We start from the raw sequence: 15,243 nt of genomic DNA, 5'->3' as shown, positions 1-15,243 counted from the left end.
TCTGTTATATTATAATTATTATAATATTATAATATATTAATAAGCATAAATTGGTTCAATACTTCAATGCAATCAATTTGAACTTTTTATGATAAAATTAGTGAATTAGTCAGCATTTTGATTGTATATTTTGAATCTATAAAAAATACGACTATATTAGTTGCAATAAATTATCGCATTGATAAGATACAGTGTGTCGCATTTAAGATAATAGTCTGGGCTGATTATCAGAGAATAGGCCATTTTTGGGAAAAGTTATTTACCAGCAATTTTATTGCTGGAATCGAATTATAAGATCTTACATATTAATAATATAGGTATGCAAAGTCCTCAGATAGTGTGCTACTTTTTTTATAAACAAAATGGCGCCCGAAAATCGTGTTTTTTTCAATTATTGCTCTATAACTCCGAAGATTTTAACTTTACAACAAAAACACTCAAATAAAAATTCACCATGATTAAATTCTGCATATAGACGTGTTTTTCCCGATCTGCTCCGACGAAAATTTTCCTCGGAAAATGCGGGTTTTCCCAACAAAATCTTTAATTTTCAAATAAAGTTTTAGATAAGTAATTATCTACCAATAATTAAATAATTTGGTGACTTAAAACCTTTTTTGGTTTAGATTATAGTTCCAGAAGCTGGTGCAAATTAAACGAATATTTTAGCAACAATTCAATTGTTAATTAATAATTTACGGTCGCAATAATAACCAAAATAATTATGATACACTGATCAAACTTTGAAATCTTATAAAGATGAGATGCCTATTTAATATTTTGTCGACAAAATATAATTTTTTTAGTTTTTTGAATAATCTTTAAATGTTTAAAAAAAATTGTTATAAACAAATTAACGTTTCTCAGAAAGTTTTTATTTTATTATAATTTTAAAAAATAGCTAAAATGCGCATTTCAAATATCTTGAAAATGAATGCTTTAAAACTTTTTTGCAACCATTTACAAAAAAGTTATGAAACAGCAAAGTAAACATACGATTACTACGGTGTTTATTATTATTTTTAATTCTTTCAAAGCGTAGAAGTGAGTTTAAAGTACAAGCTAATTATTTACAAAAAAATAATGATTATGAGTTTAACGGTTATATTTTAATTAAAGATTATAAATATATTTTTTTGTAATTTACACGCGCGAAAGTAGAGTAATACAGTACTGTAGTAGCTAAAATTTTCACTCGGAGCGACGATCAGCCGCGCGACGTACACTTTTAATAAATAATGTATGCTGTATGTCAGTCGCTTCGAGTGAACATTTTAGCTCCGACTCTGTATCAGGCCTACTTTTGCGCTAAAAATTACAAAAAAAGTATTTTTAATCTTTGATTAAAATATAACCATTGCACTAATTTTTGACATTTTTTGTGAGTAATTAGATTGTACCATAGACTCACTTTTAAGCTTTGAAACAATTAAAACAAATTATAAACAACGGAGAAAATTTATATTTACTTTGCTGTTTCATAACTTTTTTGCAAATGGTTGGAAAATTTTTTTAAAGCATTAATTTTCAAGACCTATGAAATACGCATTTTAAGTATTTTTTAAAATTAGAATATAATAAACAATTTCTGAGAAATGTTAATTTGTTTATAACAATTTTTTTTAAACATTTAAAGATTATGCAAAAAAATGAAAAAATTATATTTTGTCGACAAAATATTAAATAGGCATCACACCTTTATAAGCTTTCTAAATTTGATCAATGTCTCATGATTATTTTTGTTGTTATTGCGACTGTAAATTGTTAATTAACAATTGAATTGTTGCTAAAATATTCGTTTCATTTTCACCGGCTTCTGAATTTATAATCTATACCAAGAAATCTTTTATTTCACCAAGCTATATAATAATGGATAAATAATTACTGGCCCAAAAAAATTATTTGAGAATTCGAGATTTTGTTGGGAAAACCAACATTTTCCGAGGAAAATTTTCGTCGGAGTAAATCGGAAAAGACATGCCTCTATGTAGAATTAAATTGGGGTGAATTTTTATTTGAGTGTTTCTGGTGTAAAGTTAAAATCTTCGAAGTTACAGAGCAATAATTGAAAAAAGTACGATTTGTCGGCGCCATTTTGTTTATAAAAAAGTAGCACACTATCTGCGGACTTTGCATACCTATATTAATAATAAATAGGATCTTATAATTTGATTCCAGCAATAAAATTGCTGGTAAATAACCTTTCTTTGTACTTTACTAATTAGACCAGCGTATTATAACTATTTTTTTTTTCAAAATTTAAAGATTATGCAAAAAAAAGAAAAATTTATATTTTGTCGATAAAATATTAAATAAGCATCTCAACTTTATAATCTTGAAAAGTTTGATCAATGTCTCATGATTATTTTGGTTATTATTGCGATCGTAAATTGTTAATTAACAATTGAATTGTTGCTAAAATATTCCTTTAATTTTCACCGGCTTCTGGAATTACAATCTATACCAAGAAAGATTTGATGTCACTAAGTTATTTAATTATTGATTAATAATTACTTACCTAAAACTTTATTTGAAAATTAGAGTTTTTGTTAGGAAAACCCGCATTTTCCGAGAAAAATTTTCGTCGGAGCAAATCGTGAAAAACATATCTCTATGCAGAATTTAATTGCGGTGAATTTTTATTTGGGTGTTTTTGTTGTAAAGTTAAAATCTTCGAAGTTATAGAGCAATAATTGAAAAAAATACGATTTGTCGACGCCATTTTGTTTATAAAAAAAAGTAGCACACTATCTGCGGACTTTGTATACCTATATTATTAATATATATGATCTTATAATTCGATTTCAGCAATAAAATTGCTGGTAAATAACTTTTCCATGAATTTTGCTAATTAGCCCAGAGTATAAAGACACCCCTATGTTTCGGCTATCAAAATATGTACATATTTGAAATTTTGCACAGGCATACAGGTTGATGGTTCACAATTTTTAAAAAAATTAACTGAATTTTAAATTTTAAACACGGCCTACTGCGAATCCACAAACAGGGTGAATTTTCGATGTGCGATTCGATTTGCTTCGCGTTAGAGATATCGAAAAGTTATTTGGAAAAGTTGTTACAAATAGTGTTATAACCTCACATACCAAATTTTATGACAAAATTCACACTTTTAGTTTTTTTTTCAGTTGTTGTAGTCAGGATCCTAAATTCTAAAATTGGCTGTCCCAAGATGCATCTCGAGATAGCCAAAAACCGTTTTTTCGGTTTTTTCGTTCTTTCCGCACAGATATTAAAATTTCTGCCTCTGCCATTCGAAAGAACGGCAAAAAGTACATAAAAAATACTATTTAAAAGTTGGCCAAATCATATTATCATAACCTAAAATTTTTTTGAAAACTTAAAATTTTTTTCCTGAGCTTATTTTTCATTACAAAAATCTGAAAAAAATCAGGTTGTTTTGTATTCAAAAGATACAACCCCTTGAATTTTTTCAGATTTTTTAAAGTAAAATGGCGCTCAAAAAAAAAAATAAAACCTAAAAATTCTTCTTTTTTCGAGTTAAGACGTTCTAGGACATCTGGGAAGCTAAAAATTTGCATGAGGGCATAATTTTATATCCTTTATCGAAAAGATAAGTAGCGGGGCTGATCGGTGCGGGGGCATTTTTGACCATCTTATCCCGCTATAGCCTTTAAATGGTATTTATCGGATGTAATAATTTGTGATTTATATTTGAATATATTTAATTATGGACTGAAATTTCCAAGTGAAATAGTTAATATTTTGATATATTTCTTCTATTGGCAACAATGAAAGTGGTATCTAAAATTGCACAGAAATAGCTCTGACGTAAAAAGGCCAGGCTAGGCAAGAGATATGCCATGCAAGACGGACTTGCATAGCATGAGACTTGCATAGCCTTGATGTAAAGCTGCTTTAATGGGCCGGCTACACACGTCTTGCCTGTGCAGTCCAAAACTCTGCAGGCATGACGGAACAAAAAGACGGTACACCGTACGTTGTCCACACGTGCAGACTACGTAAAAACTGGACTGCGCAAACTTCAGTCTTTCGAGAACTCAACACGATAAGCAGCACGGAAGAGGTTTTTTTTAATGGAAGCGTTATTGTATTGTTTACTAATAAAAAAGCAACAAAAAACAAGCAACGACGCTGTAGAAGTAAGTGGAGTAAAAAGTGGCTCCTGTGGAGAATTTCTTAATTAACTACTGTTTGACGTGTCGATTTGCACTCGTCCGCGTCGAAAATCGTCCGCAGAAAAAATTAAAAGAAAATTAGGTTTGAAAATTCTAGGAAAATTTCTCATATTTAATTTTCTTTTAATTTTTTCTGAGGACGATTTCCAGAGTGGAAATAGAAACGTCAAACAGTAGTTAATTAAGAAATGTATTTTTCATTACACCTACAATTATTATGGCTTAATCCCATACAAACATAATCGCATTGTATAATTAGACAGTTAAACAATGATAATATTACATTAAACATGCCACAAGAAAACAAACAGTTTCAGTATATTATATACCTCGTCCAATTTACTTACCGTTGTACGTCATCCGCGCCATAGCCTGTGACACGATACCAACACGAAATATCTAGACGGTAGGTGTGTTCCCCTTTAGAATTATTTTGATTCTAAAAAAGAACACACCCACCGCCTAAATATTTCGTGTTGGTATCGTGTCACAGGCTATGGCGCGGATGACGTGCAACGGTAAGTAAATTGGACGAGGTATATAAGTATATAAATTTTTTTCAATGGTAGTATACCAATATTGGAAAAAATAATAGTTAATCTTTAAAAAACGATAAAAAAATTATATTATTTTAAAGATTTTCCTATTTTAGAATCAATTAAAAATAAAATATTACGTATTAAATAAAAGCGTATGCTTCATTTTTCTTCAAATTCAGTTAAGAATTGTTTTGAAACACTTCTTATGCCGCTCATTTCGTCTGGTCTTGGTCTATCCACCTCGAAAACTTTTGAGGAACTGAAGAACGGACTGAACTGCCGGCCACACGTTCAAGTAAAACTGTAGAACCTAAAATTGCACAGGTAAAATCTTCAGCATGTCGACGAGAGTACAGTCCGCGCTTGGAGGCCTGCGCGCGATACAGTCTTGCCGTCCATACACACGCTCTTACCTGCACAAACGAGTCTCTGCAGGCATGCTCTCAGGCAAGACGTTGTGTGTAGCCGTCCCATAAAAGTGCACTCGATATGTGGTTCACCATCTCTTCTCTATGCTCTTGACCTTCCGGGGAACGGAGACAAAATCTGGACTCATCAGTAAACATCACATTTCTCCAGTCGTCTGCATTCCATTCGCGATGCTTCCTAGCGAAATGTAATCTGGCACACGATGTTCCCTGGAAAGTTCGGGCCCTGTAGGGGGTCTTCAACCATTCACATTAGCCTCATTTAACCGTCTTTTAACGGTTTGTTCACTAACATTCGTTCCTGACATGTTAAAGACTATTTCTAAACTCTATAGCAGATGAATGACGATTTCTTAGTACTGAAGGTACATACTAAAACGGTCGTTCCGATGAGTAGTTTTTCTCTAGGGACCTGTTCCAGGACGTTGAGTATAAGCTCCTGTCTCTATAAAATGAGCAAATACACGTTGCACTGTACTGCGTGAAACTCCGTATATGTTAGCTAAGTAAATTTAACTTCTTCCGTCCCGAATAAGAGCAACCATTTTTTGCACTCAAAGACATCTTCAAATTGCCAAGAATTGAAACAAGCACAATAATAATAAACACTTTTAACGGCAATAAACAAAAATGTCATAGTAAAAGCCATTGAAAGTGCGCAGGCTCTTTGTAACACTGAAGTAAATGAATCGATACCAATTTGTTATTTTAGTTTTTTTTGTATTAGTTTGTAAGTTTGCATAGTTCTTCTTAAATAAAAGTTTTTCGTACGCATTTTCTTTTTAAAACATACTTTAAAACCCTTTATCAGAACATGTCTATCATTGATAAAAGTTACAATAAAAATTAAAATGTGTTTCGACAATTTTATCAAAAATTTAAGGGGTGCCCGTTTTTTGTACAGGTGAGTGTAGATGTTTTTCAAATGACACTGTTTTCGGTAGACTAACGGATACTCTACATGACGAATTTCCAGAAACTTCTGAACAGTTTTTTCTACGAAACAAAAGTTATTTCTTGTTCGTCACCGATTACAATAAAATTTTATAATGAAACTTTGTAATTAAAAAAATAATGGCATTTTAAATCACACTTACTTAATATAATCATCTTTGTTGGAATTATCTAAATTAATGTCAGCTCCTCCTTCGATAAGCTCGTGTACTGATGTATGACCAAATGATTCTTCATCTACAGAAAACGTTAAATCTAAATCCGATGGATCATTCTCCTTTATCCATAAAAGAGACTTATAATATTCAGAATCAACCGACTCCATATCTTTTAGATCAATACTTTTCGTTAACATCATTTTATAAAAAGGTCTTATAAAGAACGCTGTAAAATGAAAAAAAAATATTATTTAATATCAATATTAAAACAAGATTAAATAAGATGGGTTATAACATCAATTGTAGTAAAATAAATTACCATCTAATAATTTTCCATGGTAAACGGCCATGCCTGCTACTCGTCCTATAAATTTAAAATAGCTGAGATGATCTTCGTTGCAAAGTCCTGAGAACGGATTTATTTGTAAAGTGTAATTGTCCCTAAAAATAAAAATTTACTACGCTTATACAAAAATACAACAAATGAAAATAGTTTAGAAAACACATTTACGCAAAGCAAATTTTTTTAAATCAATGTTCTTGCATAATTTTCTGTAGGTACAGATAAATCGCATTTTATTTATGGCAACTAAACTGATAAACGTCTACTTTAGAGTGAAAACGCAGTCCAACGACGCTTATGTTTGACGTATTTGAATGTGGTAGCTGTATTATACAGTCAACATCTAGGAATTAACATATTTTGATTATTTCTTATTTCCTTCCTGTGGCTTCTTCTATACTACTGATCAGTTGTACCGGGTGTCCCAATAAGAATGGCTCTCGGCCATATCTCAGGAACCGTTTATAGTAGAGCTTTGAAATAAAAAATTTTATAACAAAAGTTACCTCAGGAAAAGCCTGGAAATTATTTTCATAATTGTGGGTCCACCGCTAGAGGGCGTAATTGAATATCAAAAATAAAAAAATCTAAATTTTACAAAATTTTCCTAATGAAGAGGCACTGGAAATCCGATTACTGTATTCTTCATCACATTATGCGCATATTTGATTTAACAAGTTTAACTCTACCTTTGTAAATAAGAGGTGGGGGTGAGTGGGAACCTTGTTATGAAAAAATGGCTGTAAGTCCGGTTCTGCTAAATCAAATTTTGAAAACTGGGTCTTGTTGAAGACAGATCTTTTTCTTCAATGTAAGCGTGATAATTTTGAACCATCCTAATAAGTAATAAGCCAGCTGGGAGGCGTTATTTAATTTAAGTATGCATTTTTAATCATACTTTATAAAATTAGATTAAATTAGCAACAGAATAGCGAAAACCGCATGTCGATACCTTTTGTCTATCTCAAGATATCTCGAGAAACGTGTAAATTTTATACATAACTGTTACTATCACCGGTAAACTAAGTTAATGAAAAGTAGTGTGCTGTGGAAATAAACAAAATAACATTTTCCAGATGTCAACGTATAAAAATATAATTAATTAAAACAACAATATAAAGAGAAACAATACTATTAAAATTAAATATAACACAGAACAAAAAGAACTACTTAGTGACGACCTAAATATTCAAATTGTTGCCCATTATACACTACTCTAGAATACATTATCCAGAGAATACTAAACGCCATTCAAAGCATATCGAGAGCAGAAATTGAGACTGCTGTTCAATCTACTCTTGAAAGAGTAAACGTTTGCAACGAAAATGATATGCAAAAATTTGAACGTTTATGTCATCACTAAATAGTTGTTTTTATTTCTTTGTAATAGGGCTTTTCAACGCTTCTCATTTGTTTCGAGCCTCTGTCATATGCCGTATAATCCGTGTATAATATTAATATACGAGATATGAACGAGGCTCGAAACAAATGAGAAGCGTTGAAAAGACCTAATATACGTTGACAGCTGGAAAATGTTTCTTTGTTGTTTCCATAGCACACTACTTTTAATGAATTTCGTTTACCGGTGACAGTAACATTTATGTTTTTAAATTTACACGTTTTGTAAGATATCTCGAGATAGAAAAAAGGTATTAACATGCGGTTTTCGCTATTCTGTTGCTAATTTTGTCTAATTTTGTAATATGGTATTAAAAATCCATGTTTGTATTTAATATTTTCCAAGGAACACTAGATTTCTGAAAAAAATTAAATAACGCCTTCTAGCTGGCATATTACTCAGTAAGTTGGTTCGAAATCATAACTTTTACATTGACGAAAAAGATCTGTCTTCAACAAGACCAAGTTTGCAAAATTTGATTAAGCAGAACCGGACTCACAGCCAGTTTTTCATAACAAGGTTCCCACTCACCCCCACCTCTTATTTCCAAAGGTAGACCTAAACTTGTCGAATAAAATATGCGTAGAATTTTATGAAGAATACGACGATCGGATTTCCAGTGCCCCTTCATTAGGGAAATTTTGTACAATTTAGATTTTTTAATTATTGATATTCAATTACGCCCTCTAGCGGTGGTCCTACAATTATGAAAATAATTTCCAGGCTTTTCCTGAGGCAACTTTTGTTATAAAATTTTTTATTTCAAAGCTCTACTATAAACGGTTCCTGAGATATGGCCGAGAGCCATTCTTATTGGGACACCCGGTACAGTATATTATCATTGGTCAATGTTCAGTTTGCTCATGTGTAGTTCACTTTTGTAGGGACTGTCACTGTCAGTAATTTTAGTAAAAGCCATCTGAGTTGTCTTTTGTCAAATATCACTTGAAAACTTAATTGCTAAAGAACAAGAACCATTTTACCTCCAAACATAGACGATAATGTAGCTTCCGAACAATTATATTAATCTGTTTGTCCTTTGTCCAGTGTGTGTTATTTGTATTATATATAAGTAAATGTCTACGACATTCCAGGATGTGCTGTATAGCTTCATTTCTCTGACAAAGTAAGTCTACAACTTTATTATAATTTTTTATTATACATCAGCTTCGAGCTCTTGTCGACATTTTCCCACTTTTTTCTATCTCTAGAATAGCGTTTTTGTGCTTATTTCAGCTGCCCCTGATGATGCTCGGGTACTTAGGCAAAATTTAATAAATAACTGTGCTCAATATCCGTGCTTTTATTTGTAAAAATATCTATATATCATTTACATACCATTATATTTCCGATACATCTACTAACCCACAGCAAGTGTTTTATGTAGTAGTAAAATAAAATATTTCATACTTACATTGCAGAATATTCAAAGAGACCATAATACGGATTAAACATTTCTTTTGATAATAGGTAGAACCATTCTCTAGCTAAGCCGCCATAATCTAATCCTACTTCTCCCTCGAATTCCACCCATAATTTTGTTTTCAGTAACTCTATTCTAGATACTGATGTTATTACTCGGTAAGAATCTTCTAATATACTCCTCCTTCTTATTTTAATCTCAAATTTATTTGGAACGTTGTTCTGAAACACAAATTAGATTTTTTTATTTTTTAATTATTACTTTAATTTATACTTTAAAGTATACTTTATAGTTTATATAATACTTTAAGGTGATACAGTAGCGATCAACAGGTAGCCAAAACGCGTTCCAAGATTGCGGCTGTAATTTTGAATATTTTTTTGAGATATTTGGCACACGTATTCGTAATATAATAAAGAATGGCGGTACAGAGCCCAATTTGAAAAATATATTAATATGTGGAAATTACTCTACAGTGCTAGTCAAAAGTCCGTACCCCCCCTCTTATCTTTTGAACGGTTATACCTATAATAGTGAAATTTGGAGGGAGGAAATAAACGGACGTAAGCTTCTTAACTAGTCATGACAGGTGACGTAATAGTGACAGATGACGTTACAGAGCCACTGTCACCGATAATTTTAAATGGGATCTTATGGCAAGTGATACCTCGTTTGAAAGGTATTCAAAATACCTATTCAGTCATACTAATTTTTTTGCGTTTAAGTTGATTTTGATTTTGGTGAATAAATTAAATAAATATAATATTGTAGTTTCGCATTTAATTAATAAAAATTCAAATGTCCGCCTATGGTTTTTTTGTCCAAAAAGTTGACGTTTTCCAATTCTCTAGTAGTTCTTACGACAACATCAACCTTTTTGACAAGTAATCATAGGCGGAATTTAGAATTTTTATTAATTAAATGCGAAACTACAATTTTATATTATTTCATTTATTCTTAAAAATTAGCTTAAACTCGAATAAAATTAGTATATCTGAATAGGTATTTTCAATACCTTTCAAACGATGTATCACTTGTTATAAGGACCCATTTAAAATTATCTGTCACAGTGGCGCTGTAAAGTCATCTGTCACTATTACGTCACCTGTCATGACTAGTTAAGAAGCTTACGTCCGTTTATTTCCTCCCTCCAAATTTCACTATTATAGGTATAACCTTTCAAAAGATACGAGGGGGGGTACGGACTTTTGACTAGCACTGTATAATTAAATACAATATTAAAAAAACAGCCTGTACCGCCATTAAGAAGAACAAAAAAATACTTTCTTCAAATAAACTTTTTTATCCGATGCCTAGATTTTGTATCATTTTGGAACTACTAATGAAATAAAAAATTTTAGTAGTTCCAAAATGATACAAAATCTAGGCATCGGATAAAAAAGTTTATTTGAAGAAAGTGTATTTTTTTGTTCTTCTTAATGGCGGTACAGGCTCGTTTTTTTAATATTGTATTTAATTACAGAGTAATTTCCACATATTAATATATTTTTCAAATTGGGCTCTGTACCGCCATTCTTTATTAAATTACGAATACGTGTGTCAAATATCTCGAAAAAATATTTAAAATTACAGCCGCAATCTTGGAACGCGTTTTCGCTACCTGTTGATCGCTACTGTTTCCTCTTAATGTATTACTTTAATTTATATCTTTAGAATAAACCAACTTATGTAAATAATTTTAAAACAAAGCTCGGACTTAGGTTGTGACCAGAATTTGTTTTCCAACCTGAGCAATCTTTAGATCTCTGGCTCATTGGATTTCGTTTTGCTTATAATTGATGTAGTTGTTGTAGGGCTTCCAATCCCGCAGCCTGAGTTCAATCTCGGTATTTGCGGGACTAAGAATTTTCAATCCCGCGGGATCTCGGTATTTGCGTGATCCCGCATATTGAAAATAGTCATATTTATATAAGGCAAATAAAGCAATAAATTAATCAACTAACTCCACATTTATTTAATTATTACTATTAGTATGAGATCAAAACTGTTTTTTCTTCACAAAAAACAGTAACAAATACAGAAAAAACAAAATATCTATCTTCAAAAAATACACCAACAAAATTTAAAAAAACAACAAAAAAAAAACCATTTTGAACTGAAAATTAATATAGTTTACTAATTTAGTTGCTATATTACTTAGCTATAAGTTACTATTATTTAGCTTAGCTAAATATTTCAATTGAAAATGTTTGCAAAGGAAACACAACATATTGGATGGTATGAATAAAAAGGGAGTATAAACTCCAAGTACGTTCTCATGAGTATGAGCATAAAGTAAAAGTTTATACTACATTTCATATGAATAAAAATATGTTGATGTGATGAGTTTCTACTCACCGTACACAAGAGTAGATACTACCGCGTGGAGTATGTACTCCAAAATTTGGAGTATATACTACATTTTAATTCATACGAGCCAATATCTAAATCTAAACTGTCATCTGCCAAAATCCTGCATATTTTAGACACAATATAGCCAGCAGCAGAAAGTGCCCATTCGGCTTCCATATGTCGACGGTATTCCTTTTTAGGATTTATATGTAAATGTAAGATATTTTTCCATTGACTCACCAGATTCATAGAGTCATTTCTATTTTAATAATGGACTCAAGTGTATTAGCTCGAGATGGCGACGGGCAAAGTAAATACATTACATGCTGACGATATAGTTAACTCTAACTCCTGTTGCAATGTAAGATCAAGATCGGAACCCGATGATGGAACCTCTACATTGTTTCTCACGTGTTTCTTACTTGATCAACCTCTTCGTCATCATTGCTCTCAGATGAATTTAAAGGACTGAAGTTCATTCCCGTTACAAAATCATTAATTTCTTTTCGAAGTAAACTTTTCGGTGGGAGATGAACAGTTTCATCGTCATACGACACTTGGTAACTACGAGGCTTTTGGAGATAAATCAGTAGTTCAGTCACATTTCTACGTCGTTGTAAAATACGGCGCAAAGACAGTTTTTTGATAATTTTGAGCGTAGTTACAGCAGTAATGTACGCTTTTTTCAGTCCCGCAAATCCCGCGGATCCCGCACCTGTAATCCCGCATCAAGCGGGATTGGAAAATGACGCGGGATCCCGCAATACCGAGATCTCGGTATTGCGGGATTGGAAGCCCTAAGTTGTTGCAAATTATTTTTAATAATTTGCTAACATGGCAGGGAGATTTGGTTTCGATTCAGAGTACACCACGCGTACCTCTATCAGTTCATGAGAACGAAATGTGCAGTAGAGGATGGTGGTGGTCTCTGTATCAAAACAAAATCTTAGTTTGTCTTTCTTTACCTTCGTTTACTCACAAATTGAGTACTAGGAATCAAATTCGATGGATTTTTACCTAGATAAATTGCATATTCTAGATTCCCCACGTCTATTTATTTACCGCCCCTTTGCTTTGTAAATTGTAGAAATCTGGGATTAAGGTTGTGAGCAGAATTTGTTTTCCAACGTAAAAATCTTAAGACACAGTTTAATGCTTAAAGAATCAGTTAATTCACTCTCGAATTTTGACGGTCCCTATTTTCGAATTCACTCCTGAGACAAATTTTAAATGCGCGACGCTAACGACCAATCAGGCAAACGTAGGATGCCGTTAACTGTCATTCATCTGCACAAGGACTAAAATTTTTGATGCGCCGTCACCAAAATGGAACATAGAGAACGAAAGATTTTTGCTGAGTCATCCTACTGATTCGTTAGCATTATACTGCACTTTAGGTCTCTCTGATTTCGTTTTGCTTTATTTTAAAATAGTTTGGTGTATAAAATCATCTGTTATGTAGTTGTATTTTTACTGCCATATCAAAACATACCAATTGAGTCTAGAAGAAAACAACCCCTATTTCAAGTTCGCAAATGCTACAACTACTGAAAGTAAAAAATTGCGGTTTCTCAATTTTCCTTTTACTCTTGACTTCGAATATATGTCAAGTTTGGCTGACCGAATTCTATGATGGACAGATGAATCAAATAAAACTTATGGTTCGATTTTTTAAAATTAGTATGTAGATCTTATATCTATTAAACCAGGGCTTCCCCAACGTATTCGTACTGTGGCGCCCTTGGGTCTTTACTATTTTTTTGCGACGCCCCTCAACCCAAGCCCCAATAATACGTACCAATTTTAGTACTAGTACTTTGAACATTTATGATTTTTATCAGAAATTAAGAACGAAATCAAAACATAAGCACAAAAATAAAAAGGGAAATTTATTTATGTAACTGGCTGGTTAATGTGAGGGATGTGCTTGCTTTTTGAGCACAGCTTATGAAACCGGGAAAACCAAAATATAATGCAAGGAAAAATAGAAGGAAAATGGAATTCAGACCGTAGAAGAATGTCATGGTTGCGGAATTCGAGAGTGGTTTGGCTGCACCACTAATAAACTCCTTAGGTCAGCTGTAAACAAGGTCAGGATAGCCTTGATGATTTCCAATCTCCGACAGGAGTGGCACAAGAAGGAGAAGAATATGAAACCGGGGCTCCAGTTTGGAAATTGCTACTCTCATTTCTTTCTCTAAGTTTATGTTTGATTTGTACTTGTTTTTAATTACTGCAACTGCAGAAAAGCCCGTTTCGCACAAGTACGAAGTCGCAAATGGTAATACAACCTTTAATGCAACAGTGCTGATGGCATGATATTAATGAGAAACTGAGCTTCAAAATTCAAACAGTTTGACCTTGTCGTATTGAAGCTTCAGGCTGGAATCACAAGACAATTCTGACAGTTGTTCTTCTTCCTCCGTTGAAAGTGTCGATGGTGTGGATGACTGGAAAGTAGTGTTGTGTAAACTTAATTTTTAAAGAGGGGCCGAGGATTTCTATCGATTTTTCTTGGAGAATATATTTTAAAGCAGGTAAACAGTAAATTTCTTGATCTTCTAATTTTCTCTTCCATAAGAGCAACTTCTTCTGAAACCCAGTAATTTTATATGCCAATTGCAAGATGAGTATTGTTTCCCTGCAAAGACTTATTAAGATCATTGTTAAATATGTCACAAAGGTATGCTAATTTTATTATAAACTCTAAATTAATAAAGTTTTGCGCGTCATTATGTGATTCTGTATGTAGATACGTGTAAAATTCTTTTTTTAATTCTTATACACGTGTGAGTACGTTGCCTTTGGACAGCCAAAACGAGAGTTGCAATAATAAATTAAAGAGGTGTGCTCGGCTCCTATTTTTTCAAAAAGTTTATGGAAAAGTCTTGATTTCATGGGTCGTGTTTTAAAGTAGTTCACCACTTTTTATTTTCACATATTTTTCTGCAAAATAACAAATTCTCACATATATTTGTTTCTTGTTTGTACCGTACATAACATATCAATTGAATGGCAAATAAACATAAAAGTTTCCCCACAATTTGCTCATTAATATCTTCTGCCATGCTAATTTCTTTATTTGATTAATTTATTAATACATATATTTTATAATCATTTAATATAAAATAAATATATATGTTCTGTATTAAAAGTCCGCGCTGATACGCGACGCCCCTGGGACAACGCCGCGACTCCCCAGGGCGTCGCGACGCACAGTTTGGGAAGCCCTGTATTAAACAATACTTTGTGTTTAGATTTTACTTTTAAAATATTATAATGGGTTAACAGTTTTGATTTCTACAGCTTAAAGTGTTTTTGAAAACAAGTTCTACTGTTTAGGGTAGGAGTTTTACCAGACATAATCTAAGTAAAAGTGGAAATATTTAAAAAATATTTTTGTGGTTTTTAATAATATATAAAATAGGCTAGATTGCTACAGCTGGCGCCGTTTCTCGCATCCTAATTT

The 15,243-nt window shown here is 32.2% G+C and overlaps 1 protein-coding gene across 3 annotated transcripts in view; it reads right to left on the bottom strand.

Annotated features, from left to right (window-relative positions):
- The window catches only part of LOC114332529 (E3 ubiquitin-protein ligase Nedd-4), a 209,835-nt gene that overhangs the window by 24,915 nt on the left and 169,677 nt on the right, over window positions 1-15,243 (bottom strand). For all 3 annotated transcript variants that reach the window (XM_028282340.2, XM_028282342.2, XM_028282341.2), the window contains 3 exons: window positions 9,414-9,643; window positions 6,577-6,698; window positions 6,243-6,483 (listed from right to left, as the gene is read on the bottom strand). In XM_028282340.2, the coding sequence (XP_028138141.2) occupies window positions 6,243-6,483; window positions 6,577-6,698; window positions 9,414-9,643 (593 nt within the window). The remainder of the gene's footprint in view (window positions 1-6,242; window positions 6,484-6,576; window positions 6,699-9,413; window positions 9,644-15,243) is intronic.

Source organism: Diabrotica virgifera, chromosome 2, assembly GCF_917563875.1.
Source record: "Diabrotica virgifera virgifera chromosome 2, PGI_DIABVI_V3a".
In the NCBI taxonomy this organism is placed as follows: Eukaryota; Metazoa; Arthropoda; class Insecta; order Coleoptera; family Chrysomelidae; genus Diabrotica; species Diabrotica virgifera.
This window is presented reverse-complemented; position numbering and strand designations above follow the sequence as displayed.